The 27,909-nt window shown below is 34.5% G+C and overlaps 1 protein-coding gene across 2 annotated transcripts in view; it reads right to left on the reverse strand.

The window, feature by feature from the left end:
- The window catches only part of RPRD1A (regulation of nuclear pre-mRNA domain containing 1A), a 70,829-nt gene that overhangs the window by 25,000 nt on the left and 17,920 nt on the right, over positions 1-27,909 (reverse strand). Inside the window, exons 2-7 of one of the 2 annotated variants that reach the window (XM_079108592.1) lie at positions 9,884-10,013; positions 7,206-7,312; positions 7,023-7,120; positions 3,185-3,311; positions 2,904-3,079; positions 936-1,556 (exon numbers count right to left, since the gene is read on the reverse strand). In XM_079108592.1, coding sequence (XP_078964718.1) covers positions 1,350-1,556; positions 2,904-3,079; positions 3,185-3,311; positions 7,023-7,120; positions 7,206-7,312; positions 9,884-10,013 — 845 coding nt within the window. In that variant the 3' untranslated portion in view covers positions 936-1,349. Of the gene's footprint in view, positions 1-935; positions 1,557-2,903; positions 3,080-3,184; positions 3,312-7,022; positions 7,121-7,205; positions 7,313-9,883; positions 10,014-27,909 lie in introns of those variants that run through there. The other variant, XM_079108591.1, reaches the window with a different exon arrangement.

The following is a 27,909-nucleotide window of genomic DNA, read 5'->3' on the forward strand; positions in this document are numbered from 1 at the left end:
ATTCATACAAAGAATACTATGCAGATATTTTCTTTCATAACAAGTTAAATAAACAATTATTTACGTAACACTTTCAACTTCTGAATGGTGAAATATGACTGATTCATATAGCAATCCATGAAAGACTGTAAATGTAAACAAAATTTATTGAATTCATCCTAATAATTATATGCTTATTAACCAAAGTTAACAGTTTCAAAAGCAATGACTATTGATTTTCAAAAAAATTTTAAATTTCCAAGTATTTTCATTCATTACAAATGCTTTAATAGTGGCTTCCTTTAGAAATATAGAAATATTAAACAGCCAACTCATAAATTGACACTTTAAGTTTATGTTCCACTTAAAAAAGAAAGAAAATGTAATGACATATCAATACCTAATCACAGTTAATGTTCAAAGATGCATGAGAACTGTCAACTATGTGACATCACAGCTGATATGGAAAATATAAATCTTCACCTCTCAGTTTCAACTTCAAAAAACAATGCCAACTGCTTAGTACAAAGAAAGTCTAAATTGTCTCAAATCATTTTCAAGTTCCCTGACAAAGGAAATGTTTATTTCTAAATTATGATTTATAAAGAGATTTACAAATGCTGAATTACTTCCAAGTTTATATAGAAAGTTAATTTCTTTACTTGTAAAAAAAAAAAATTTTGAACATAATCAAGGTAGTTTCTTCATAACATGATAAAATCCAGTCATGCTGAATAACAACAAAAGTGCCTACGACACTTTATTTCAAGACAGTTATTAACTCTGAGGAGAATGAAATCAGAAAGAATAGGGCTTTAGCTTTTGCTGTAGTCTTATACTGTTTTAAGTAAAAACAGGAAGCAAAAAATTTCCTTTTGATTAAGTACACTGACTCCAGAGGCAGATACCCTGGGTTCTAACAATTTACTAGCTTTCTGCAACCATGGGTAAGCTACTTTATTTCACTGTGCCTCAATTCCATGTTTATGAAATGTGGATAATATTATACCTGCTATACAGGAATAAATGAGTTGATTATACTAAATGCATATAATAGCATACCTGACACATGGTAAATGTTATTGTTATTATTATCAGTCTCACCACTATGACTATTAACTATGAACTCTTGCTATAATGCACTGAGGAAAGAGTGAGCTGTTGGGGGAGGGGGAATCTGCCATATTTTCTACACTTTCAAACATAAATTCCTTTTTTTAGGTACCAGGCATTGAACCCAGGGATGCTTAACCACTGAGCCACATCCCCAGCCCTTTTTTATATTTATTAGAGACAGGGTCTCTCTCACTAAGTTGCTTAGGGCCTTGCCAAGTTGCTGATGCTGGCTTTGAACTTGCAATCCTCCTGTCTCAGATTCCCAAGCAGGTGCAGAAATTCCATTTTTGAAACCAGTGATAAATGGTCAACATTCTAAGTGAGAAAGCAGTACAAAAGTTTCGATCTTCAATTTTCAAAAACATGAGACAATACAGGCTTTGGAGTTTGATATTTATTTTTAGCAGGAAGAATATGCTAATGGTGAAGACATCGTTAGAAGATACGCCCATGTCCAATATCTGCAACAGAAGCTCAATAGAAGTTAAAGAAATGATACCAAAAAAACTAAAGACAAAAACTGTATATTACTTACCCTCAATTCTGCAGACAATAAAACAAGTAACAATATATTTAAAATTGAACTTCTACCACAAGATCAAAGACTGACAAGTATTAAACTCATCTTTTTAAAAATTCCATCTTTTCCTTTCCACGTAGAAGTGAGCAATTTTTCAAGGGCAAATCATAGTGCCAATAATCAGTGTGTTTTATGTGACCAGAGGAGGAGCAAATTGAAGAGATTGTGCTAAATTAAAACCTGAGAGTTTTGGGTGGAAGTAACAGCTAACAAATGGCAAGCCAGTCCAAGCACCTTTTGGGCCTAATTAGAGACTGATGAACCCACAACTAAATTACAATAAATAAAAGCAACCTAACAGAGGCAGTATCATGCCATATCCACAAACTTACAGTGAACTACCTGCAAATAAAGGGACCCAGATAAATTAGAAATTCTCTTACATATTAGAATAAGAAACTGGTACAGCAATAAACAATTTAAACAACTTGTCAACTGAAGGATTTAAAAAAAAAAAAAAAACTAAATCTAGCTCATCTATCCTTGATAATGCCTCACAGAAAATATGGAACTATTTCTTTTTACCACCTCCTGCACCCCTAAACTTCTCATCGACAGAACCAATCACTACCTATAAGAGCAATCACTTTCTAACTAACAGTGTTTATGGGTCAGGATGGTAAGAATATGTTAAGCATCAGAATCAGAGGTGGAACAAGGGACTAATTTTTTTTTTATTTTGAAACAGGATCTCACTATGTTTCCCAGGCTGGTCTCGAATTCATGGCCTCAAAGAGATCCTCCCATCTCAACCTCCTAAGTAGCTGAACTACAGGCACATACCAGCAAACTATGATCAACTTACAAGGGATTAATTTGAAGACTTAATAGTATAGCTAAAAGACAGCATGTACTCAGAATAAGAATTTAATAAATCTAACCGCAATTTATTGCAGGTAAAATTTCATGCCTATTGTTATTTTTCTATTATTTTTGTGCTTGAAGATAAAGATATAAGTTGATAACATTAATACTACTGCATGGAATCTCACACAAATAATTTTCAAACGCAATGAATTCTGTTAATCTAAATTTCAAAGTTTACTTAAGCAGGTTGATTTGGTTAAGGTAGAAGGATATCCATCGATGCTGAAAAAGATACTTGGGTCACCCACTGCCTAAAAGATCTATCCCCAAAATGTAAGGTGTGCAGGTACTCAGATATGTTAAAATTCCTACCCCAAAGTATATGAAACAAATAAGCACTAAAAATAAAAAGGTTACGCACTTCCAATTTATGCTCTTTCTCTGCAAGGGCTTCCTTTTGACAACGAAGAAAATCTGCTAACATTCGAGTGAGTTGCTTCCTATCATCTATTTCTGCCGCCAATCTGCCATTGTAATCTGCCAGCAACATACAAGCATCCTCTACCATTTTAGAAAGCCTTTCTCCAGATTCTTTATCTAAGAAAAGCACAGGATAATAAAATTATTACACAACAAAAACAATGACCTATTTGTTCCCACACCCACCTCCTAAAAAAGTTCTGGATCACATTTTCTTCTTACCTGTTATTTTATCTAGCAGGGATACTTCTTGGACTTCAACAGGCAAAGAAGCTATCCTCTGATGAACTGCTGCATCACCTGAAGCTGCATTTTCTAGATCTTGTAATGCTCTAACGAGATCTAGAGTCTAAAAAGTTACACAACTTCAGAACCAAAATAAATCAATCTTAATAGAAAAGACTTGAATCTTTTTTTCATATCCTTAATCCTTATAAGTTACCTACTAACACAAAGTTTACAATATAAATTGCTTTTGCAGACAACCCCATCTCTTTTGTATACTAAGCTACACTGTGTTAGGTATTGAAAATGTAAATGAGACAAGGGCCTTCCCTAGACCTTGAGGAGCTCACAGTTCAGGAGTGGAGACAGATAATATAAAAATACTTATCTGATTATTTAAAAAACTAGGTAAATGACTGATTTATACATATGGCAGATATTTCAGTGGTAAAAGGGTCTGGGCTATAACTTCAACCTAAAGAATACAAGTTTTATGTATAATATATCCATTATTTTATCACTGCATATTATATTATCACTGCAAAGATTTTCAAATTTTAAATTAAATTGGATATTGAGAAAAGGGGGACACCAATCATTTAATACAATACAGAAAAGTCTCTCAGACTCTATTTCTAAATGCTGTAAGTAAATCATAAAAGAAATGTTATTTGGTATTGTGTTCAAATACAGTATCTTCAACTATCCTATGGTTTGTTAATAAGACCATTAAAGTATTTAAAAATTCCATGTATCTAATGACTAATATTTCCATGCTTATTAGCCAGGAAACAAATTATTTTATTACCTTTAGTAGTACTATTTTCATACAACTATAATTAGGAGAAAAGGGCAATTAGAATATTTTAGTTGCACTATTCTCATACTAGTTATAATTAAAAGGAAAGGGTGATTCTTTGTTAATGGCTTTACCTTTCATAATGTAATATATTCCAAAGAAAAAGTTCATAATGTAACTTATTCCAAAGAAAAATAATTTTCATTTTTACTAGTCTCTCTCCCCATCCCATCTTTTCTGTCTTTCTTAGTTTCTAAGACTAGATTCAGAGACACTAAGACATTACACATACTTTTAAAAACAGACTGTAACTAATTCTGTGTCTTTATCAGGCTCACATCTAGCTGGTGCAGCAGCACTTGTCTACAGTCTTAGCTACTAAGGAAACTAAGGAAGGAGGATTGCTCGAGCCTAGTTCAGGACCAGCCTGAGCAACACAGCCCTTGTCTCATTTACATCTTGAAAAACATAAAAATAAAAAATGACATTGACAGCAAATTACTAATGTTTCTTATTCTTATTTAAAAGCTAGCACCGAGATCTAGTACATAAGAAATAATCAAACATATTAAGAATAAATGAGGGGCTGGGGTTATAGCTCTGTGGTAGAGTGCTTGCCTCACATGTGTGAGGCACTGGGTTTGAACCTCAGCACCACATAAAAATAAATAAATACATAAAGATATTGTGTTCATCTACAACTAAAAAAATTTTTTTAAAAGAATGAATGAACCTGATAAGAAATACACCAATCTAAGTTGTGTTTCAAGTCCAAAATTATAAGACAAATAATATCATATCCCGTCTACAATGAAAATGTTCCTAAGAACAATGCCAATTATTTGTTTCTCAAGGACCTCAAGTGATATAAAATATTACATTTTAATCAATCTTAGAAAATTTTTAAATTTTCTAGAGTTCTAAGAAAAAATATGGCTTTATAAATTTGGGGGGTGGTGAGGTTCCAGGGATTGAACCCCAGAGTGCTAAACCCCTGAACCACAACCCCAGTCCTTTTTACTTTTTATTTTGAGACAGGGTCTCAGTTACTTAGGCCCTCAATAAGTAGCTGAGACTGGCCTCGAACTTGTGATCCTCTTGCCTCAACCTCCTGAGTCACTGGAATTACAGGTGTGAGTCACCGTACCTGGCAGGTAGCTTTATGATCCTGACAGTGCCTGCATGCTTAAACTATAACCCAATCTCACACATGCACATTTCTTTCTACATGAGTTAGATTCTAAGTTCCAAATGTTAGATCAAAGATTAAATATGAATCCCTAGTTGTCTAAAACATTAGTCTTAGAATAAGAATTCTACTAGAGGAGAATGAAATGAGCTAAACTAGATGTGCAAAGGGATTTTTAGCCATTCTACAATGTCCTCAAATAGTGACAAAATATCTGGTCACTGAGAATTAAGCTGAACACCTCTGAAGTCATCATTAGAAAACAAATAGTAGTAGCATTTCATACAAGTAGTAGAGAAGAGAAAGATGGTTACTCAAAAATACTCAAGTACAACTGCGGTTATGTTTCATCAGGGCAAGTGAGAGAGGGTTAGATTCTACATAGAACTGAGCAAAACACTATTCGTGGAATCATAATGGAGCTCTTAGCACAAAATGATTTTGTCATGAATTATTACCAGAGAAAAATATGCATCTTAGTGCTTGGTTGGTCCAAATGTCATTGTTCTTACTACTTTTCTATTCCAGTTCTGTTTCATGATGACCAGTGATCTTCAGCATTCCTCATTCCTGACACTGAACCAATAGGTAGCTTGGCTCAGATTCTGGCTAAGAGCCTTGGTCTGATTTTTCTTCCTCCTTAATTCCAAGACTGATATAAATCCACAGTGCTAAGCGATTATTTTTATCTTTCTTTCAAGCCCCTTTCATGAGGGAAAGAGCTCTTCCCAACTTCTGGTTTCATACAGTAAGTCTGGGTTCAATCCTCTAACTCCCCTAAAGTACTGACAGTTCTGTTACCCAATAGTATATCAATAGTTCGCACCCCATGTCTACTAGGCGGCAAAGAAATGAGCTCAGCAGAAAACAGGCTCTGGCTCACACAATGAGTTGTGCTTCTGTATTATTTCTAGCCCTTAAAGATATTTTCCTTGTTTTAAGAAAACAGCTAACTTCATTTTCTCCTTTGAAATTTTATCTGTCCTTCATATATGTTTTAAACAGAAGAATGAATCTTAAAGACTCAATGTCCACTTAATTTAAAGTTCAAAATTCAATTTAAAGTTCAAAGTTTCTAAAATTCATCTATTGGTTAAGCAATGCTATGCTGTACCATCCTGGAGGACTTAAGGTATTAACATAGTGATTTGAATTTATCTTGTTTTTCCATAGACTTGCATTTTGATATATAGTTTTATAGAACTATATGAATAAATACTTGTCATTCTAACATTCTTTTCTTTCAAAAAGAGTTTCACACATTATAAGAGCAATGTCCATCTCTAAGAATGCAATTCTTAAGAATTTTTAAATCCTACAACAAAACATGCTTCTCACACTTTATTTTTAAATAAATTGTTTAAGTGGTGAATATCTCACCATACTTAATCATACTTAACAACTTGAAATCCTCTTTATTTTTTTCATATTGGAGATTGAACTCAAGAGAAACATCCTCAGCCCTATTTTGTATTTTATTTAGAGACAGGGTCTCACTGAGTTGCTTAGAACCTCAATTTTTGCTGGGGCTGGCTTTGAACTTGCAATCCTGCCTCAGCCTTCCAAAATGCTGGGATTACAGGCATGTGCCATTACACCCAGTTAAAATCCTATTTTTTTTAATTAAAAAAAAAAAAAAAAAATCAGAAGAAGAAAAAGAAATCCTCTATTGAAAATAATTTCTATGAAAAAGATATAATATGCAACATCTTACAAACATAAGCAATTTGTTAAATAGAAAATAAAAGATATTCATGTAGTTTCCCTCTTGTACCCAGAAACAATGAATTCACAAGGTTAGTGATCATATAAAGTAAATATAACTTTTATCAGCAAAAATCTTTTACCTGTGGTGGTTCACTTGGAGATCCTAGAGAGGAACAGTTTTCATTTTCATCCACCTTTATTTGTTCATAAGTTCTCTTCCTAGGCTTCTTATCACCATCTAAATGGAAAGAATATTTAAATTTTAACAAAAGATTACATTGTAATGAAGAGAACATGATAAGAGATTAAGATTATATACTCACACAGAGCTTGCTTCAGTTGTTCTAATACATCATTTTCATATACAGATCTTTCTTCCCAAATAGATAACACTCTTCCAAGGTGCTTCTTACAACTTTCATCAGTTTCACTGAAGAAAAAAAATAAAAATATTAACAGTAAAAATACATACTGCTATGGAAAACATAAGGGTAATTTTAAATACAATCAAATACTCAACCCTAGAAAAAACTACTTAGATGTTTACTGAACATCACTATGTGGCCAGCAATTCAGGGATGATGCAGTCAAGACATATGGCTTCCTTTAAGAGCTTATGAACATAATATTAAGCAAAAAAAATTACAAAAAGTATACAAGTTTTAGGACTAGCTACTAGGAGTTTACAAAGAATCTTATAACCTAAAGGGGGCTGAATGTGAGACTAAGGGGAGATATCCAATAGGTGACTTTAATTTACTCAACAAATAATTACTGATCAAGGTAGTATCTTTGGCATAGGGATCAAATGGAGCCTTAGAGCAGCTATTATTTATAAGTGCTATAGAAGAGAACAAGGTACTAAGAACAGCAAAGAGATCTTCCCAATTTAAGAGAGACCAGAAGAGTACCTGAGGAAATGACATCTAATCTAAGATATGAAGACTGGATGTATAGGGAAATGAGAAATAGATTACTTTTATCCATTTGGAAGTAACCCTTCATCACAACTACTAATGATTAAGCCCCTGCTATCTTTTTCCTGAATTTCTGTAACATTCTCACTAATCTCCTAGCCTGTATTCCTTCACTCTACAAAATTAAATCAGATCCTATTGTTCTCAATCCTTCAAGCACAAACAATCATACCAAGAATAAAACCAAAATCCTTGCCCTAGGCCACAAAGCCCACATGCTCTGCTTCCTGACAACCTCTCAGTTCACATTCCCCAATACTTTCTCCCACACATCTCCTTGCTGATCCTCAAACATGCCCAGTATAAATAGTTGTCTATTTTTGCCAAGTATTCTCTGCCTAGAAGCCTTTCCTCCTAGACAAATGGCTTATTTCACCTTCTTTTTTAGTCTCTGTTCAAACAGCCATCTCCCCAAATTATCTCATCCTATGACTAGATATCCTCATACTCTTTTCCAGCTTTATGTCTCTTTAGAGCATTTGTCATCTGGCATTATAATATATATTCACTTATCTGTGTAGCTATTACTGTTTATTTATTTATTTATTTCAGTTTACTCTGAAATGTAAGCTCCACTAGAACAAAACTTGGTCTTGTTTCCTATTGTATCTTCAGGGCCTAGCACATAGTAGGCAGTCAATAAACATTTTATTGAATTCTAGGGAAAGGAAACATATCCAAAAGCCTTAAGGTAAAAAGAACTTAGGAAAGGTTCAGTTAGAGTGTATCTGTTAGAAATAAGACTGGAGTCTGAAGGTAGGCAGTGCCATGAGGGAACATCTTAAGTGCTTAGACTTGATCTCAAAGGCAAGGGAATGTAACACTAGCTTTGCAACAAGGGGATCCCCAAGGGGAATTAAAAAATACTAGAGGCTATTATAAGCAGACAGAAAAGACATTACAGCAAGTAAAAGGAAAAGAAAGCAACTGAGGTAACGTATATGATATGGGATATGGAGAGTAAAGGAGAAAGAAGAATCAGACATAATAAGTTTAATAACAATGAGTTTGAAATATTTAAGATGCATCCAAGTACAAATATAAACAGACAACTGGACATACAGGTCCAGAACAGAAAAAAAATCTAGACTGCAGAATATGATTGTACATCATTGGGGTATAGATAATAAATATATGCAGTGTACAAATCACCAAGAGGGCAAGTGAAGAACATGGCCCCAGAAGGCAGTGTAGGACTTAGCTGTAAGAAACACCAACATTTAAAAAGAAGGTAGAAGGCAACATCTAAACTGGAAGGGAAATAATATCTATTTGGAAAGCAACATATAGCAGCATTTGACACTGTCATGTTTTTAAAATGTGTCTACTATGACTAAAACTGCATGGCCTAAAGTAAGCAGATTTTCACCCTTATGTGGATCAACACCAATCACCACCACTCAACAGTGAATTCTATAATTTAGATAAACTTAATAGTTGACTTCAATGTTTGCCTGGTAATCTACCATATACCTGCATATAATGTTTAGAAATAAGTATTTAAAAGACTATAAGACAAAATATAGACTTTCATCTTCAGAACCACCTATAGCAAAATAGATTTATGATTTTCTTAAATACTTTATTTCCAAAGCATTTAAAAATGTTAAGATACACACTCAAATGCCTGAAAATCTTAGAATCATTAAAAGTGACATGAGGAAAAGGAATAATAAGTGTATCCAGAAATGTTAATTACAAGACCACTAGTTTTATAAGCACACAAATTTTCAATTCAATACCTTCATTCATTCTCAATGAAGTTCATTCAAATATAGCAGTTACTTTTGTTCTGTTAAAGAAAAGCTATAATTTAAGTACTCCAAAGTCTGCCTTAGCAAGAACTGAAATTTCCTTCACAGTAAGCATTTAGCACATTTACAAATGCCAGTTAGAAGTCTTTTCCTATGAAAGCTTCAAAGAAATGTTGTTTTTTATTGTAATGATTTAAGACAAATTTTAACGAAAGGAAATATTGTCCACATTTAAAACAGATTACCTAATACCCCCCAAAATTGTCATACCTTGAAACATGCTTAAAAGCCTCCACTATGACTGGTGCAAAATCTTTTGTAAACTCCGGTCCCTTCCTTTTGCTGTTCTGAATGACATCATTGGCTAGGTAGAGAAAAGTAAGCTTCCTGTTGGGTTTTGCTGAAAAATTAAAAGAAAAAAAATTTATCTACTTAGATGAACTTTTAACTTAGACAAACTTCATCAATTCCATAATTAAGCAGTTTGAGAACCACATAAATTCACTAACCTTCAAGTATCATGTTCAACCCTAGCTTCTCATTTTACTACCAAACTTATCAAGTCACTGCTGCTAACCTCACCAGGTTGACTAGAGCTTCTGAAGATCAATCATGTGATGAAAAAAAGAGAACCTAAGAAGCAAAGATAGATCAATGATAGATCTTTTCATGTCCTTGCAGTTTTACTAAGGCATCCAAAACTACTTAACACATTTGATTCCTGATCTTATCATCATTCCCAAACTAGTTTTATGCACTGAAATTTCTTTTTAAATACCTTTATTTCATTTTTACATGGTGCTGAGGATTGAACCCAGTGCCTCACTCATTCTAGTCAAGCATTCTACCACTGAGCCACAACCCCAGCCCCTGTACACAGAAATTCTTATGTCTGTATATAAATGCATCTCTGTGACTGCATCCTGTATTTAATTGTATTAAAACCATTACCAACCAGATGAAAGAGAGCCATTTAAAATAAGATGGTTACTGGTCATGTTATTAAGATGGAACCCTAAATCTTAAATTGAATTTAGAACTGTTTTAATAGTCATGTTGATTCACAATCACTATTAACTCATTGTGAAACAATAGAATATAAAATATAAAATAGGCTACAAGAAGTATCATTTCAATAAATTACATGTTTTTTATTGATGCAATAAATATTTGCCAAGCTAACAGGCTGAATGTTAGGAAGACTGAAAAGTTTAGATATTTCCCTCTTTGGATTACATGAACTTAATAACCAAATTTGTCTTGCCGAAATAGTCCTTTACTCACTAAATTACATGGACATAGTCATCCAAAGGAAACACAAAATTCAGCAACTGTGGGTCATAGTACATTTTTATTGGTTACAATGTTATTAAGTAGCAAAGTAGTCTTAGCTGTAGATGGACACAATAGCTTTATTTATTTATTTTTATGTGGTGCTGAGGATTGAACCCAGTGCCTCAGACATGCCTGGCAAACGCTCTACCACTGAGCCACAGCCCCAGCCCCACAGAGTAGTTCTGAACATGACTCAAACAAGATTCATACACAGGTGGGCTGGGGGTGTGTTTCAGGGGTAGAGCACTTATCTAGTGTGTGAGGCCCTGGTTTCAAATCCTACTAACATGTATACACACCAAAAAAAGTCATATGTATAAGGAAAAGTTAATGCTTAATGTAAATTTATACTGACTATATTCATATTACAGTTTTACTAGAATTAAACTTGAACCATTCATGGTAGTACATTTATACTGAGAAGGAAAAAAGACCTTGTGACAACCACAGCACAATGGTATAGAGAACCTATGTCAAGATCAATTATCCAGTATTCTATTCATGGGGCTAGCTGATCAGACTGCACTTACTAGATTAAGTATTTAATTTATAAATTAAAGCCTTCAATATGTTGAAAAGTCACTTTAGAGTTCACATCTTTCATGAGGGAAAACCAGAAACCAAACCTTCTCACAATAAACAATATATTATAAGAGACAACTAATCAGAATTTACAAAACCTGTGTCAAGCTGCTGTATAAGCTGATTTGCTTGTCTAAAGTTGTTGCCCACCTCTTTTCATGCTTTTAAAATTCACTGAATGGCATAAAGATAAGGAAGAAATGGCAATAATACAGAACAGCTTCTGGTTTTTTCTGGTCTCTTATCTAGTTATATAACCACCAACTATAAATGGTTAAAAAGATATCAGGATCCTTTCCCATGAAAAGAATTATACCGTCAACTGTCCCAGTATTCAACCCTGTCACTTTTTTACCTACCCCTACCCTCTCAATACCACCAAGAAAATGCTGGTATTATTCAATTCCAGTTTGTACCTTCTTAGCATCAAATTTGTTTAGAAACTCTAATTTTTTTAATCGAATTGTGAGACTGCCTGCAGTACTTTTGAATGGGTACCTAAACCAATGGGCTCCTTTTCCTAGCAGTGATAACATTTATTCAACTTCTACTATAGACTACATACTACCCTAAACAATTTGCATGTATTCTCTAATTTAATCCGAATAATGTAAGGAACCATTATTATCCTCATTTGACTTTGGAGCAAACAAAGTTATTATTTGCCAACAATAAAAGAGTCAGCAAAGGAATAGCCAGGATTTGAATTAATCAACTTGACTAGCCCTCTGTCATAAATGAAAGAGATTACTTTCTGAAATGATTAAGCAGCAACTCAAATCAATGTTTTAGAATGTTAACAGCATTACTCAAAATAGCCAAAAAAGTCGGGGGGGGGGGGGGGGGGACCACAATCCAAGTGTCTACAGATAAGCAAATGTTATATACATTCAACAGAAATTATTTAGCCTTAAAAAGGAAATGCTTGCATGTGCTACAACATGGATAAACCTTGAGAATATTATGCCAAGGGAAATAACCCAGTCATGAAAAGATAAATACTGTCCAGTTCTCTTTACATGAGGTACCTAGAGGAGTCAAATCCATAGGGCAGTTTCTGGGGTTTGAAGGTGGGGGAAATTGTTTAAATTGGGAAGTTACTGTTTAATGGACAAGAGTTTCGGTTTTGCAAAATGAAGAACTCTGGAAACTAACTGCACAATATAAATGTTACTTCATACTACTGAACGGTTAAATTGTTAAGATGGTAAATTTTATATTATGCCTATTTTACTACAAAATTTAGAATTCTAAAAGATTCATGAATAACTAATTTCTCAAAAATAATTCAGAAGTGCCTCTACAATGCATACTAAAATAAAAATTAATAAGATTTCAAAATATATTTCCAAACATATCCCAAAGGACACATTCTATACTAGAATTACGGATTCCCTAATGGGATCCAAATACCAACATATCTGGTGTTATTTCTTTGAGGCACTCAGGCTAAATATGAGAAAACTCCAAAATTTGTGGCCTTACTCAAATTTTCAAGGGGATGTGGGGGACAGAATACTTCCATTTAAAATTACTTAGAAGGCTGGGGAGATAGCTCAGTCGGTAGAGTGCTTGCCTTGCAAGCACAAGGCCTTGAGTTCAATCCCCAGCACCCAAAAAAAACAAAACAAAAAAAAATTACTTAGAGCAGGGCTGGGGTTCGATTCTCAGCACCACATAAAAATGAATAAATAAAATAAAGGTACTGTGTCCATCTACAACTAAAAAATTTTTAAATTTAAAATTACATAGAGCAAATAATTAATGGAAATAATCATAAGAATGCTGTAAATGATCAAAAATGATTTATGAAAAGAATTCTGGTTGGTTAATTTTTAAAATAACAAAACCATAAATTATTATTAAGGCAAGGTACAAGTCAACAAAAAGGCAATAATTCCTTCAAGAAATCACTCTGCTGGTAACAGAATATAAGGTTAAACGAGGGGTCTGAGTGAGTCAATTCCTGTATTTTTGTTGTTCACAGGGTTTTTTCCAAAGATACCTGTTTTGTAAATCTTCCATTCAATTCAAATAATATTTATTCAATTTTTGTATGTGCCAGGGACTGTATTAGTCACAGATCAAAATTAATCTTTCCTTGTCAATGAGGAGTTTGCAAGTTCTAAAATGACAGATGACAGGTCTCATGACTAAAATGCTAGTTAGGGGCTGAGGTTGCAGTTCAGTGGTAGAACGCTTGCCAAGCCTGTGTGAGGCACTGGGTTAAATTCTCAGCACCACATATAAATAAATAAAATAAAGGTCCGTCAACAACCTAAAAAAAAAAGCTAGTTCTCTTTCTTCTTTTATTTCATCTCTCTACAAATAAATCACAATATGAAAGCAATCTTAAATATTATATGCCATTGTGTATGCATACTGATATATTTGTATGAATGAAGTACAAGACAAGCTGGGAACAGTGGCCCACATCTGTAATCCCAGATACTCTGAAATTTAGGCAGGAGAATCTAAAGTTCAAAGTCAGCCTGGGCAAAACAAGCAAGACCCTGTCACAAAATATTGAAAAAAAAAAAAAAACTAAAGTCTGGGGATATAGCTCAATGGTAGAGTGTAGCCCTGGGTTGAATCCAATCATCAGGGGAAGTCAAGTAAGTACCACTTAATATTTATATTACAAAGCACTATTTTATAACCCACCTCCCTAAACTAAATCTTAACACTCCCCTAAGTGCCAAGTATAACCTCTCACCTCCAGACCTTGTATATCAACAGATACACACAAATACACACAATCTTGTGCCACTGATATATGGTAACTTTACATTGCCTAAAAAGCTGAGCATATTCCCCACAAGGACCTAGTATCTTAAGTTCAGTTCACTGTACAAGTAACAGTTATATCTCACAAATATTTCAAATAAAAGAAAGATCAAACTATTAAGTGTTGAGAAGAAACCAGTATGCACTATTAGATAATATGAAACAAACTTGGGCAATGAAAAAACTAAAGAAATATCATCTGATTTCACTAACTCATAATCAGTTCATAATCTGATTTTATTTGGTCACACTTAGAAAGTAGGAGGAACACTACTTATTTTCTTAAATTGTAAAGATCACATACCTACTCATTTTATTATGGTGCACAACATCAAAGTGTAAACTAACACCCATGCTTTTATGAAGATTAAATTTAAAACCACAGTAAGTGACAATGTTCACAAATACAACAAATAGCTAAAAATCTCACTGTTCTCTATAAGCAAAAGAACCATCTTTCCAAGGGAAGCTTCTACACAGAAAACAGTAAGAAATGGAATGAGCAAATATACAAACACACACACACACACACACACACACCCATGGAATGAATGAGCATTACTATAAGTCTTACAGAAGAAAATCAGGAGAAAAGCCATTATCTTGAAACAAAAATCCATTATAAAGATTTATTAACAACTGTGAGGGCTGGGGACAGGGATAACTTGGTGGCAAAATAAGGCATTTGCCTAGCATATGGACAGCCTCATTTATTTTCCTGGTACATGGAATTGCTATAGACAAGAATGAGGTCACAGTAGGTACACAGTACGATTTAAATATGAGGTGTTCCCCAAAAGTTCATGTGTGAGACAATGTTAAGAATGTTCAGAGGTGAAATGATTATACTATGAAAGCTGTAACCTAATCAGTCCATGCTAGTGTGAATGGATTGACAGGATGGTAATCATAGGCAGGTGGGGCATGGTTGAAGGAGGTGGGCCACTGTGCACAAGCCTTGAAAGAACTGTTCTTCCTGTAGCCCCTCCACCCAACTCTGCTTCCCAAACCCACCATGAGCTGAGCATCATTCCTCTTCTGGGCTCATCTGCCATAATGTGCTGCCTCAACTTGGGTCCAAAGCAACAGAGGTGAAGGTCTATAGATTCTGAAACTGTGAGCCCCAAATAAATTTTTCCTCCTTTAAGCTATTCTTGTTGGATATTTTGGTCACAGAGATGAAAAAGCTGACTAAATCATTACATATTAAATCATCAAATGTTGTGTAATTCAATTGAGTTGGGTGAAACCACAAACACATAACGAAAGAATATTTATAAATGATCAAGGTCTCATGCCATGTATTTACTCAACAAATAATTATTTAGTACCTATCTTACTCACCAACACTGCATCAGGTACTAAGTATAAAAGAAGACTCACAGTCAGGTTCATAAAAGTCTTTTTAAACTCGAAGTATAAAAGAGCAACAGGATACTCACAAAAAGAATTATTCCAGGCAGAAGCTCTAGTACATGATCAAATCAGCATACTTGTTCATTATATATGAGGGTAATGGAGTAAAAAGCCAGGAATAAAACAGGGGATCTTAAATTAAATACCAAGCTAATAAGCTTAAATTTCATTTTGTAAACAAACAAACAAAAAGTACTGAAGTTTTAGAGGTTTCCAGGGGGTAAGGGGGATGCAGAAGAACACCTTCAGGTACATCAGGAAAGTTCAAGTAAGTAAGACTGAATACTGAGAAAGACCAGGAAAAGAGAGAATTCAAAAGTAGAGTTGTGATAACAAGAATTTTGCCCTTTATATTCCTATATAGCTCCTCCTTGCCAACATCTAATCACCCCTTAATCATTCCTTTGCTTTTTAAGGAAGTGGGGCTTATGTCAAAGAAAAGTTCTATTCACTGACAGTAAATTTCTATTTTACAAAATCTTGAATTGGAATTTCTCATTTTTGCACTTCTACTCTAGTTCTCATTCAGAGAATGAATCAGAGATGTTACTAAATTTTAAGTGGAAAAAAAAAGATTTGCATATTAGAACTTAACATAGAAAGCTGCCACAAAAGCTGAGTAAAATTCAAGTGAGACATGAACAAAGGTCTTCTGAATAATAAAGTATCAGAACAATCAATCAAACAAAAAAGCCTGTTTCAAACTGGATTATCTCCTAGATTTCCCAAATATCACCTCTACCATTTCCATTTTAACAATCTTTTTCTTAATTATGTTTTTCTTAATAATGCCCAGTTATCTCTTTTGAAAACAAGGAATTATATAGCCTACCTTCAATTTTACTAGATCCTCTCCCAAGTAAACCCTGATTCTTTAGTTCTAGAAAGCCTGGAGAGAGATCTAATTCAGTCCTTCAACCCTTAAAAGATAACTTAATATTCTAAGAATTCGTCTTAAAATTGTAGTACAATAAATTGAAATTAAAAATAAATTTTCATAAAAACAAAATTTTTCTATCTTTTCTTTAATCTTTTTTTTTTTAAGTACAAGGGATTGAACCCAGAGGTGCTTAACCACTGAGCCACATCCCCAGCCCTTTTTTATTTATTTAAAAAAATTTTTTTTTTCTAGATGGACACAATATCTTCATTTTATTTAATTACTTTTATGTGGTGCTGAGGATCAAACCCAGTGCCTCGCATGTGCTAGGCAAGCACTCTACCACTGAGCTACAACCCCAGTCCCTCATTTTTTATTTTTAGAGAGGAACTTACTAAGTTGCTGAGGCTGGCTCTGAATTTGTGACCCTCTTGCCTCAGCCTTCGGAGTCACTGGTAGAAATGAACATTTTCTGAGGCACAAAAAAAAAAAAAGGTCTGGAGGTTACAGTTGTAACTCAGTGGTACAGCACTTGCCCAGCATGTGTGAGGCACTGGGTTTGATCCTCAGCACCACATTAAAAAATATAATTATATAAATAAAATAAAGGTATCAAGTCCATCTACAGTTAAAAAAAACAAACAGATCTCCACTGTGTATGTAAATGTACTTGGATCCTGAGAATGTATTCTCTCAAACTGTTTCCAAACCTGTAAGTTATAACAACTTCAAGATTTTTTTCCTTTTGCCCTGTGGCACTGTGGAGAAGACAAAACGTGTTCATCGTCATGGCTGGAGAGGTGGTTGGAAGGCAGCAACTGCTCTGACTTATTTTCTTTGCCACAGAAAATACATAATCAACAGATGATTCCTAAGTGGAGTCTATCTGTCCCAGACAGGACAAAGAGTTCAGACACACACAGCTGGCTGCTTTGCAAAAGATGAGGTGGGGTGAAAAATAGATAAAGCTAACGTACTCCTGTATTGCTGCCTGTATTACCAAGATTTTGGGCACCCATCCCTTGGAAAAAAGATTATGTATTATGTCTCTTCTTGCTTAAAAATTTTTCAAATTTTCTATTGTTCTTCAGGTAACATTTTAAATCCTTAATGTGAGTCAAAGGTCCTACAACATCTATAGGACCAGGTAACATTTTAAATCTTTAATATAGTCAAAGGTCCTACAAGATATGTCTCCTACAACTTTCCAAACTCCCACCATCCTTCACACCTCAGTTAAATTAGGTTCCTTTAGTTTTCCCTGACAACTCAGCCCACAGGCAGACTTGATATGCTTTCATAGCACTCCACACTGCTTACAGCACACTCAGCCAAACAATAATTGTTTATATTAATGTAGAACTTCTCAATTAAACTAAGTCAGATTGAAAGCAACAATACTGATCTTAATTTATGTATTATAAATGTACACTGACATATTATGTATTAAAATGGTTTCATGGCTGGTATTTGCTTTAAATAACAGCATGTTATTTTAAATAAGCAGGGTAAGGATGACTTAGATAGATGAAATGAAAATGATAAAATGTCAACAATGCTGAAGTGGGTGTTGGGTTCATGGAAGTTCAATATCTTGTTGTCTTTAAAGTATATAAAAAGTTACTAGCTGCACATGGTGGCACATAATACCTGCTACTCAGGAGGTTGAGGAAGGAGGATCAAAAGTGAAAAGTTAGGGGGGTCAGAGGGGTTAGCGTTAGGGTTAGGGTTAGGTTTAGGGTTAGGGTTAGGGATAAGGAGGGTGGTAAGAATGGAGGAAGGAAGGACTGTATAGAGGGAAAAGAGGGGTGGGAGGGGTGGGGGGGAGAAAAAAAAATAACAGAATGAATCAAACAACATTGCCCTATGGAAATTTATGATTACACAAATGGTATGCCTTGACTCTATGTACAAATAGAGAAACAACATGTATCCCATTTGTTTATAATAAAAAAAAAAAAAAAAAAGTGAAAAGTTAGCCTTAGCAACTTAGTGAGACCTGTCTCAAAATTTTAGGGGAGGGGTATAGCTTGGTGGCAGAGCATCCCTGACTCCAATTCCCAATATTGGATGGGGAAAAAAAAAAAAACCTTAATTAATAAAACTAAAAGTTAAGCAGATAGAAATGGTAAAATATCCTTTCATTTCCATCACCTGGTCACAAATAATTATGGGTTAACAATTTGCACTTCACAGCCAACATATTTTGTATTCATAAACATACATTACCAAATTCTTTTCCAATTTTCATTCCCTTTAATTGCTACTAGATCACAGGATATACAGGTCATTTCAAGTCTTTAATACTTTCCAACTTTGTGAAGCTGAGCAAATAATTCTACAGGACTATAAAAGGTAGAGATGATAAAAAATATACAGTTTAAATTTTGACAGATGTTGGCAAGTTACCCACCAAAAGCCTGCTGGAACTCCTACCACGCAAAAAAATGTTCATTTCTCCACATCATCATCAACAACATCAACACATTATTATTTAATTTTTTTGCCAATCTTGTGCAAATAAATGATTTTTATTTGCAATATTTCTCCATTATATGAATTGTGTGTTCACATCACGCTGCCCATTTTCAACTGTCTGCTCTTCTTATTAATTTATAAGATCACTTTATATATTATGTAGATATGAGCTTTTTTCTGCTTTAGGTATTACAACTTTTTCCTCTGAATCTGCTACTTAAAACTGAAATTTGATAATTTCCATATTCAGAAATGTTATAATTTTCTGTATTCGAATCTATTTCCTGCATGAATCCTGGCCTGTATCTTATTTAGGAACTCATTTGACAATCCAAGATAAGACAAAATTATATAATATTTCATGCTTTTCATCATACTTTCACAATTGATATTTTTCAATGTTGTATCTAATTCAACAGGAGTTAGATTTTTTTTTTTTTTTTTTTTTTTTTGCAGTACTGGGGATCGAACTCAGGGCCTTGTGCTTGTGAGGCAAGCACTCTACCAGCTGAGCTATCTCCCCAGCCCCAGGAGTTAGATTTATATATGGTATTATATAGGTATCTAACAATCATTTATTAATATTCTATTCCTTCTCCCATGGATTTGAAATGCCTAATTTACCACAGAAAAATAAAGCACATAAAACTGCTAAGTAAAAACACATTACAAAGCGGTATAGGCTTACACAAATTAAGTCTCCTCCAAAAATCTCTAGTCTGCTCCACATATATAATTCTGTACCAATGTCATGTTATTATAATTAAAATGACATTACAGTATGTCCAATCCCTAAAAAGGTACACAGTACCTCCATTATTAGTTTTCCTTCAAAATTATCTTAACTCTTCATCCAAGTTTACTTTTCCCAAAGATCTTTAGAATTAGCTTTGAACTTCTGGTTAAAAAAACAAGCAAAAACAAGTTCCTTACAGATGTCTATGGGTTTACAGATTAGTGTGGAGATCACTGACCTCTTTGTAATGAAATTTTACTTATCAATATTTCATGTGTTTACCGTTCTAAATTTTACCCCAAAAAAAAGTACATTTAAAATCAATAAAATAGTGAAAATTGGTGTTGGCCACAGTTCCATTACATTAAAACTGTAGCCGGGAACAGTGGCACATGCCTGTAATCCCAGCAACTCAGGAGGCTAAGGTAGAAGGATCACAAGTTGGAGACCAGCCTCAGCTTAGTGAGACCCTAAGCAACTTAGTGAGACCCCGTCTCAAATTTAAAAATAAAAAAGGGCTGGGGGATAGTTCAGTGGTTAAGCGCCCTTGGGTTCAATCCCTGGCACCAAAAACATTAACTAATTTAAAAAATAAACTCATTAAAAATAGTATACAACATGGTCACCAAGAATCCTGCAATAGCAAGAAAAAGAAAATACTAGTAAAAAAGTACTAGTCTAAGAGTTCCAAATAATGTGTTCCAATTCTAATACAAAGATCAATCTATAGGAGATGTCTAGAAGGTGAAGCAGACATACTCTTCCCTATTCCTGCTGTTAAGTATAACTACAAATCCTGAACATCATATATAAAATAAATCAAAGAAGAGAGAAAACAACAGGCTGTTAGGGACCTTCAGATCCAAGGAACATGAGGCGTAAGATCCTGGGTTTTCTTTATACATCCCAGATCTGGTGTTAAAAGACTCAAAACTGTAATAAGTGCTAACGAAATTCCAAAAGTTTTGGTTAGTTCCCTAACCAAAGAACCAAAGAAAGGGAAGCCAGGCAAGAGAAGAAAATTTTTGGACAACCAATTTACTCCAACCAAACACCATAGCTTGGTGAGGAGGGGACACACACACAAACCTATGGCCACACCCACACACCATCAAACACTAAATGAGAAGTCTATACTTCCACCCTGGCAAGACTACTGCATAAAGCTTCCTATTCCTACCAGGGTGACATCAGAGAAAGCAGGGAGGCTGGATTTTCATCCCTGGCCCCTCAGATGTAACGACGAACTGCCCCACTAGGTTTGTGTCAAAGGAGACTTAGTAAAACACGCATGATTCTCGTAATGGTACACCAGTATTGGGGCCACACACTCTTTCCCTTCGCTCCTTGGTATTCATAGAGGTCTAATGGAGAATCAGAATTCCCATTTGGGCACAATAGCACCTGCCTGATGGGGCAATGTCAAACACACCCTACTAAAACAAGACTAAATAAAATCCATAATTTCACAACATCCAATAAAAATCTGTAAATCATTTTTTTAATCATTTATCATATCAAGAGCCAGGAAGGTCTCTAACTGAATGAAAAAAGACAATCAAGAGATGCCAATACTAAGCAGTCAGAAATGTTAGAATTATCTGACAAAGACTTTAATGCAGCTATCAAATAAATGCTTCCAATTATGAAAATGTTAAAAATACAACATCAAAATCTGTGGGACACAGGTGAAGTAGTGCTGAGAGAGAAGATACAACATTAAATGTATTCATTAGAAAAGATGAACAGACTCGAACCAATAATTCAAGTTCCACTTTAGTGAAGGAGGAAATAAAGCAACAAAAACTCAAGCAAATAAAACCAAAGAAATATAAAGGTAAGAGAAGAGATCAACTGAGATGAAAACAGAAAAAAATATGTAAAATAAAGAGTCAGTTCTTTGAATGAAAAAACCAATACAACAAAGACGAGAGTGACAAATGAAAAAGAAGGAATGATCAATGTCAGGAATGAAACAGAGTATTGCTACAGACATCAAAAGGATAGTGAAGGAATACTATAAACAACTAAAGAAACACTTTAGCAAAGTGGACCCCTTCCTCAAACAAAACACAAGCTACCACACTCAATTCAATATAAAATAATTTGAATATTACAACAATTAGAGAAAACAAATTTACAAATTTAAACTCCTAAAAGAGAAATCTCCAGGTCCAGATAGTTTCCAAACAAAGAATTATACCAAATGTTTAAAGAATTTTTTAAATTTCTCTTCAATTTCTTCCAGAAAACAGAAGAGGGAACACACTCCAATTCATTTTATTAATTTCTAATCTGATATCAAAAACAGATATAATACTAAAAAAAGGGAAACTACAGACCAACAGTCCTCATGAACACAGATGCAAATATCCTTGCAAACATTAGTAAATGAAATTCAGTAATTTATATGCTGAATTATACAAGAGACAAGTGAAATTCATTCCAGAGATGGGAAGTTGGCTCAAGATTAACACAACAGGCAATGTAATCAGAAATAATCTCTCATATTAACATACTAAAGAAGAAAAAATTGCCCAATTCTATCAACTGATGCAGAAGAAACTTCTAAGAAAATTCGACAAGCACTCATGATAAAATCTATTGGATTTCTTCACCTTGATAATGAACAAATAAAAAATTCTTCAGTTAAACTTTTAATCCAATGGTGAAAGACTGTATGCATTCTCCCTAAGATCAGAAACAATCTCTCAGCATTCTTATTCAATGCAGTACTGAAAATTCCAATAAGTAGAATAAGGAAAGAAAAAATGAAAGACATAGAAGTCAGAAATAAAACTATCTCTATTTGCAGATGACATACTTAATTATCTATAAAGAAAATTCTGCCAGGCACGGTGGTACACATCTGCAATTCCAGCAGCTCCAGAGACTGAGATTCTCCAGAGGAAGATCACGAATCCAAAGCCAGTCTCAGCAAAAGCAAGGTGCTAAGCAACTCAGTGAGATCCTGTCTCTAAATAAAATACAAAATGGGTCTGGGGATGTGGTTCAGTGGTCAAGTGCCCCTGAGTTCAATTCCCAGTACCAAAAAAAAAAAAAAAAAAAGGAAAATTCTAAGGAATCTATGAAAAAATTCCTCAAAAAAGTAAAAGTATACAATTATATGATTCAGCAATTCCACTTCTGAGTATACTCTTTAAGGAAGTGAAAGCAGGGACTCATAGAGATATCTGTACACCCACAGAAGCATTACATAATAAATGTAATTAGCAAAGTCACAACAATGTTCAAAATTTAGTTGTATTTGAATATATTAGAAATGAACATGTAAATAAGCAAAATTAAAAATACAATACCATTTTAAAGTGGTTAAAAAATTGAAATACGTCAAAGTTTAACAAAACATGTACAGGACTTGTATCTGAGACCTACAAAATGCTGACAAAAAGCATCAAAGAAAATCTGAACAAATAGAGATGTATACCAGTTTCATGGATTCAAAGGCTCAACACATTAAGGATGTCAATTCTCCCTAAAATGATATATAGGATTAATGTAAATCTTATCAAAATTCTAGTAGAATGTTTTCTTACAGGTATAGACAAGATTACTCTAAAATGTATATACAAAGGCAAAGGAAGTAGAACAGGTTTTTGTTGTTGTTTTGGGGTGGGAGGGGTAACCAGAGACTGAACCCTGAGATGCTTAGCCACTGAGCCATATCCCTCAGCCCTTTTTATTTTATATTTTGAGACAGGATCTCACTAAGTTGCTTAGGGCCTTGCTAAGTTGTTGAGGCTGGTTTTGAACTTGCAATCCTCCTGCCTCATCCTCCCTGAGTCACCGGGATTACAGGTGTGCACCACTGCACCCAGAAAGGAACTAGAATAACTAAAACAATTCTTAAAAACAATATAGTAAGAAATATCTGCCTGATTTTAGGACTTCTTCTACAGCAAGACTGTGTGATACTGGCAGGAGAGACACATAAGTCAATAGTATAGAACATAGAATCCAGATAGGAACCTAAACAAATATATCCAGGCTATTTCTAACAAAGGTGCAAAAGCAATTCAATGAAGAAAAAAATAGCTTTTGCAGCAAATGGTGCTGGAGCAAATGAATGTTCATAGACAAATAATAAGAAAAAAATAAACCCCAACCTAAATTTCATACTATTCAAAAATTAATTCATAATAAATTAAAGTTCTAAAAATTAAGAACCAAAAGAATAAGATCCACAGAAAATAAGCAGAAATTTTCAAGATACTAGATATGACAATGATTTCTTGGCTAGGCTACCTAAAACACAGACAACAACAACAATAAAAAGATAAATTGGATTTTGACAAAATCAAAGCTTTAATATGAAAAGCATTATCAACAAGTGGAAAGAAAACCCACAGAATGGGAGGAAACCATATATGATTTGCATATCATAGATCTTCTGAAAGATTCATAGCCAGAATATATTTTTAAACTACAACTCAACAAAAAACTCAATTCAAAAATGGGCAAAGGACTTCAATAGACATTCCTCCAGGCTGGGTATGGTGGCACATCCCTGTAATCCCAGCACCTTGGGAGGCTGAGGCAGGAGGATCACCAGTTTAAAGACTGCCTCAGCAACTCAGTGTGACCCTGTCTCTAAATAAAATACAAAACAGGGCTGGGGATGTGGCTCAGTGGTTTAGTGTCCCTGAGTTCAATCCTCAGTACCAAAAAAAGAAGAGGGAAAAAAAAAAAAAGGACATCTCTCCAAAGAAGATATACAAATAGCCAATAAATACATGAAACAATGCACTCAACACCACTAGTCATTAGGGAAACACAAATTAAAACCAGAAACAGACACCACTTCATGTGCATACAGTATAGAAACTGTATTTCTACAGTTTGAATGTTTTAAGTATCCTCCAAGGCTTCATATATTGAAATGTAATCCCCACTGTGAGTTATAAAGAGGGTGGAAACTTAAAAGATTAGGTCATTGGGAGGTCATTAGGATGGAGCATCCTTGGCTGAATCCTGGTAGCTTTTTAAGAAAAAGGAGACCAGAAAACACATTCATTTATTCATACACACACACACACACACACACACACACACACACACACACACACACCCTTCTCTGACTCCTGTCATGTGATACTCCGCATCACCTCAAGACTGCCAATTTCAAAAGGCATAAACCAGATACAGTCCCTTGAACCTGCACTTCCAGAACTATGAGCCAAAATAAACCTCTTTTCTTATCCAGTCTGTGGTCCTATTACTAACAACAGAAAACGGACTAATACAACTACTAACAAGGGGAAAAAAACAAAAAATAAAATAAGTATCAGCAAGATTATAGAGAAATAGGAACCCTGGTGCATTGCTAGTTGGAATGTAAACTGGCACAGCCACTATGGAAAATAGTATGACAATTTCTCAAAAAAGTAAAAGCAGGGCTGGGGATATAGCTCAGTTGGTAGAGTGCCTGCCTTGTAAGCACAAGGCCCTGGGTTCAATCCCCAGCACCACAAAAAAAAAAGTAAAAGCATACAATTACCATATGATTCAGCGATTCTACTTTTGAGTGTACTCTTCAGATAACAAGGACTCATACAGACACCTGTACAACCACAGAAGCATGACTCATAATACTCCAAAAGTAAAAAACAACCCAAGTGTCCAAGATAAATGAAATGTTATATATACATGCAATGGAATATTATTCAACCTTAAAAAGCAAAGAAATTCTGGCACATGCCGCAATTGGGATGAACTTTGAGGACATTTTGTAAAGTTAAGTCAGTTAAAAGAAAAAAAAAATTTTTAATTCCTTTTATATGAGATAACTAGAGCAGCTGAATTCAGCAGGGAGAACGGGGAAAGTTACTATAGATGTTTTCATGTGGGACAAATATTAAAGCTCTGGAGATGGACAGTGATGGCAGCAAAACTGATTAATGGACTTAATGCCACTGAGTTAGACATTAAGAAATGATTAAGTTGGGCACAACAGTATATACGTGTAATCAATTACTCAAATGTCTATTGTATACTAGCTCTGAAAAAATAAAGTAATAGATTTAGCCCTCCAGTAATAAGAAACATAGAATCATTAAAAAACAATGTGATAAATTGTATAATAATAGCAGTAAAAAGAACTAGGGAGAAGGGTGTGGTGGTGCATTCCTGTAATCCCAGCCACCCAGGAGGCTGAAGCAGGACAACTGCAAATCTGAGATCAATCCAGCAACTTAGTGAGGCTCTAAGAAACTTAGCAAGAAATTAGAGAAATGCAAATCAAAACTATACTTAGATTCCAACTCACTCCAGTCAAAATGCCAATTACCAAGAATACAAGCAACAAAAAATGTTGGCAAGGATGTAGGGGAAAAGGTACACTCATACGTTGCCGGTGGGACTGAAAATTGGTGCAAACACTCTGGAAAGCACTATAGATATTCCTAAGAAAACTTGGAATGGAACCACCATTTGACCCAGTTATCCCACTCCTCAGCATATTCCTAAAGGACTTAAAATCAGCATACTATAGTGACACAGCCACATCAATGTTTATGGCAGCTCAATTCACAATAACTAAAATATGGAACCAACCTAAGTGCCCTTCAACAGACGAATGGATAAAGAATCAGTGGTATATGTACACATGTACTATACTCAGTCTTAAAGAATAAAAGTATGGCATTTGCCCATAAATGGATGGAACTGGAGAGTATTATACTAAGCAAAATAAGCCAATCCCAAAGAACCAAAGACTGAATGTTTTCTCTGATATGCGGATGCTATTTCACACTAAGGCAATAAGGGGTGGAGGAGAAGAAAAGATGTTATTTTGGACTAGACAGTGGGGAGTGAAGGAAGAGGGGAGGGCATTGGGGTAGGAATGATAGTAGAAAGAACTAGACATTATTACCCTAGTGCATATATGATTACATATTCTGTGTAACTTTACCTCATGTACAACAAGATGAGAAGTTATACACCATTTATGTATGATGTGTCAAAATGCATTCTACTATCATGTATAACTAATTAGAACAAAATTTTCAAATATTTTTAAAAAAGAAACTTAGCAAGACCATTTCTCAAAATAAAAACAATACAAATAAAAATAGCCAGGAATATGGCTCACTGGTTATACACCCCTGGGTTCAATCCTTAGTATTAAAAAAATAATCGAAAAGCATAAAACATATCCCTACTCTGAAAGAATACACAAAGAGAAAAGAAACAAGCAAAATAAAAGAACTAGAGAGATGAGATCATGTTTTTAATAAGGGAAAAAAATCATATGCTGTGGTTGCTAAGATCTACAGTAAGAACAAATCTACCTATTAAATTGTAAAGAAGGAAAAAGAAACTCATGGTAGTTTTGCTGTCAAACCTCAAACTTCAAGTTTCCACCACAGTGCATGACAAGCACTTAGTTAAGGTGAAAAATGTGTTAAATTTGAGTATATTGTATATAGGAAAAAATAGCATATATAGGTTTTAGCATTATCTGTAGCTTCAGGCATCCACGTAGGTGTTGGAAGGTATCCCCTGTGGACAAGAGGAGGTTACTGTAATAGCTGAAAACTCCAAAACTTGAGGAAAGACATCAGTCTACAAATCTAAGAAGATAAATGACTTCAAACAGGATAAACTCAAAGAGACCCACACTGAATGACTTCCCCCATTTCTCCCATACTGGATACTGAACCCAGGAGCACTCTACAACTGAGCTACATACATCCCCAGCCCTTTTTATTTTTTATTTTGGGATGAGGTCTCACTGAGTTGCCAGACTCACCTGGAACAAGGCAATCCTGCCTCAGACTCCCGTGTCACTGGGATTACAGGCATACATGCACCACCAACCCAGCTCCCAAGTGAGAAGCACTATAATCAAACCATCAAAAGAAAGACAGAGGATCTTGAAAACAGTAAGAAAGAAGTGATTGTCCTGTACTGTACAGCCTTGATGAAATGAAAAGCCAATTTCTCAGAAACTATGGCACCCAAAAAACAGTGAGAAAGCATATTTAGAGTACTCAAAGGAAAAACAAAACAAAAAACAACCTGTAAACCAAGAATTTTGTATGGGCAAAACTATCCTTCAAA

The sequence above is a fragment of the Sciurus vulgaris genome (assembly GCF_902686455.1).
Source record: "Sciurus vulgaris genome assembly, chromosome: 13".
Taxonomy (NCBI): Eukaryota; Metazoa; Chordata; class Mammalia; order Rodentia; family Sciuridae; genus Sciurus; species Sciurus vulgaris.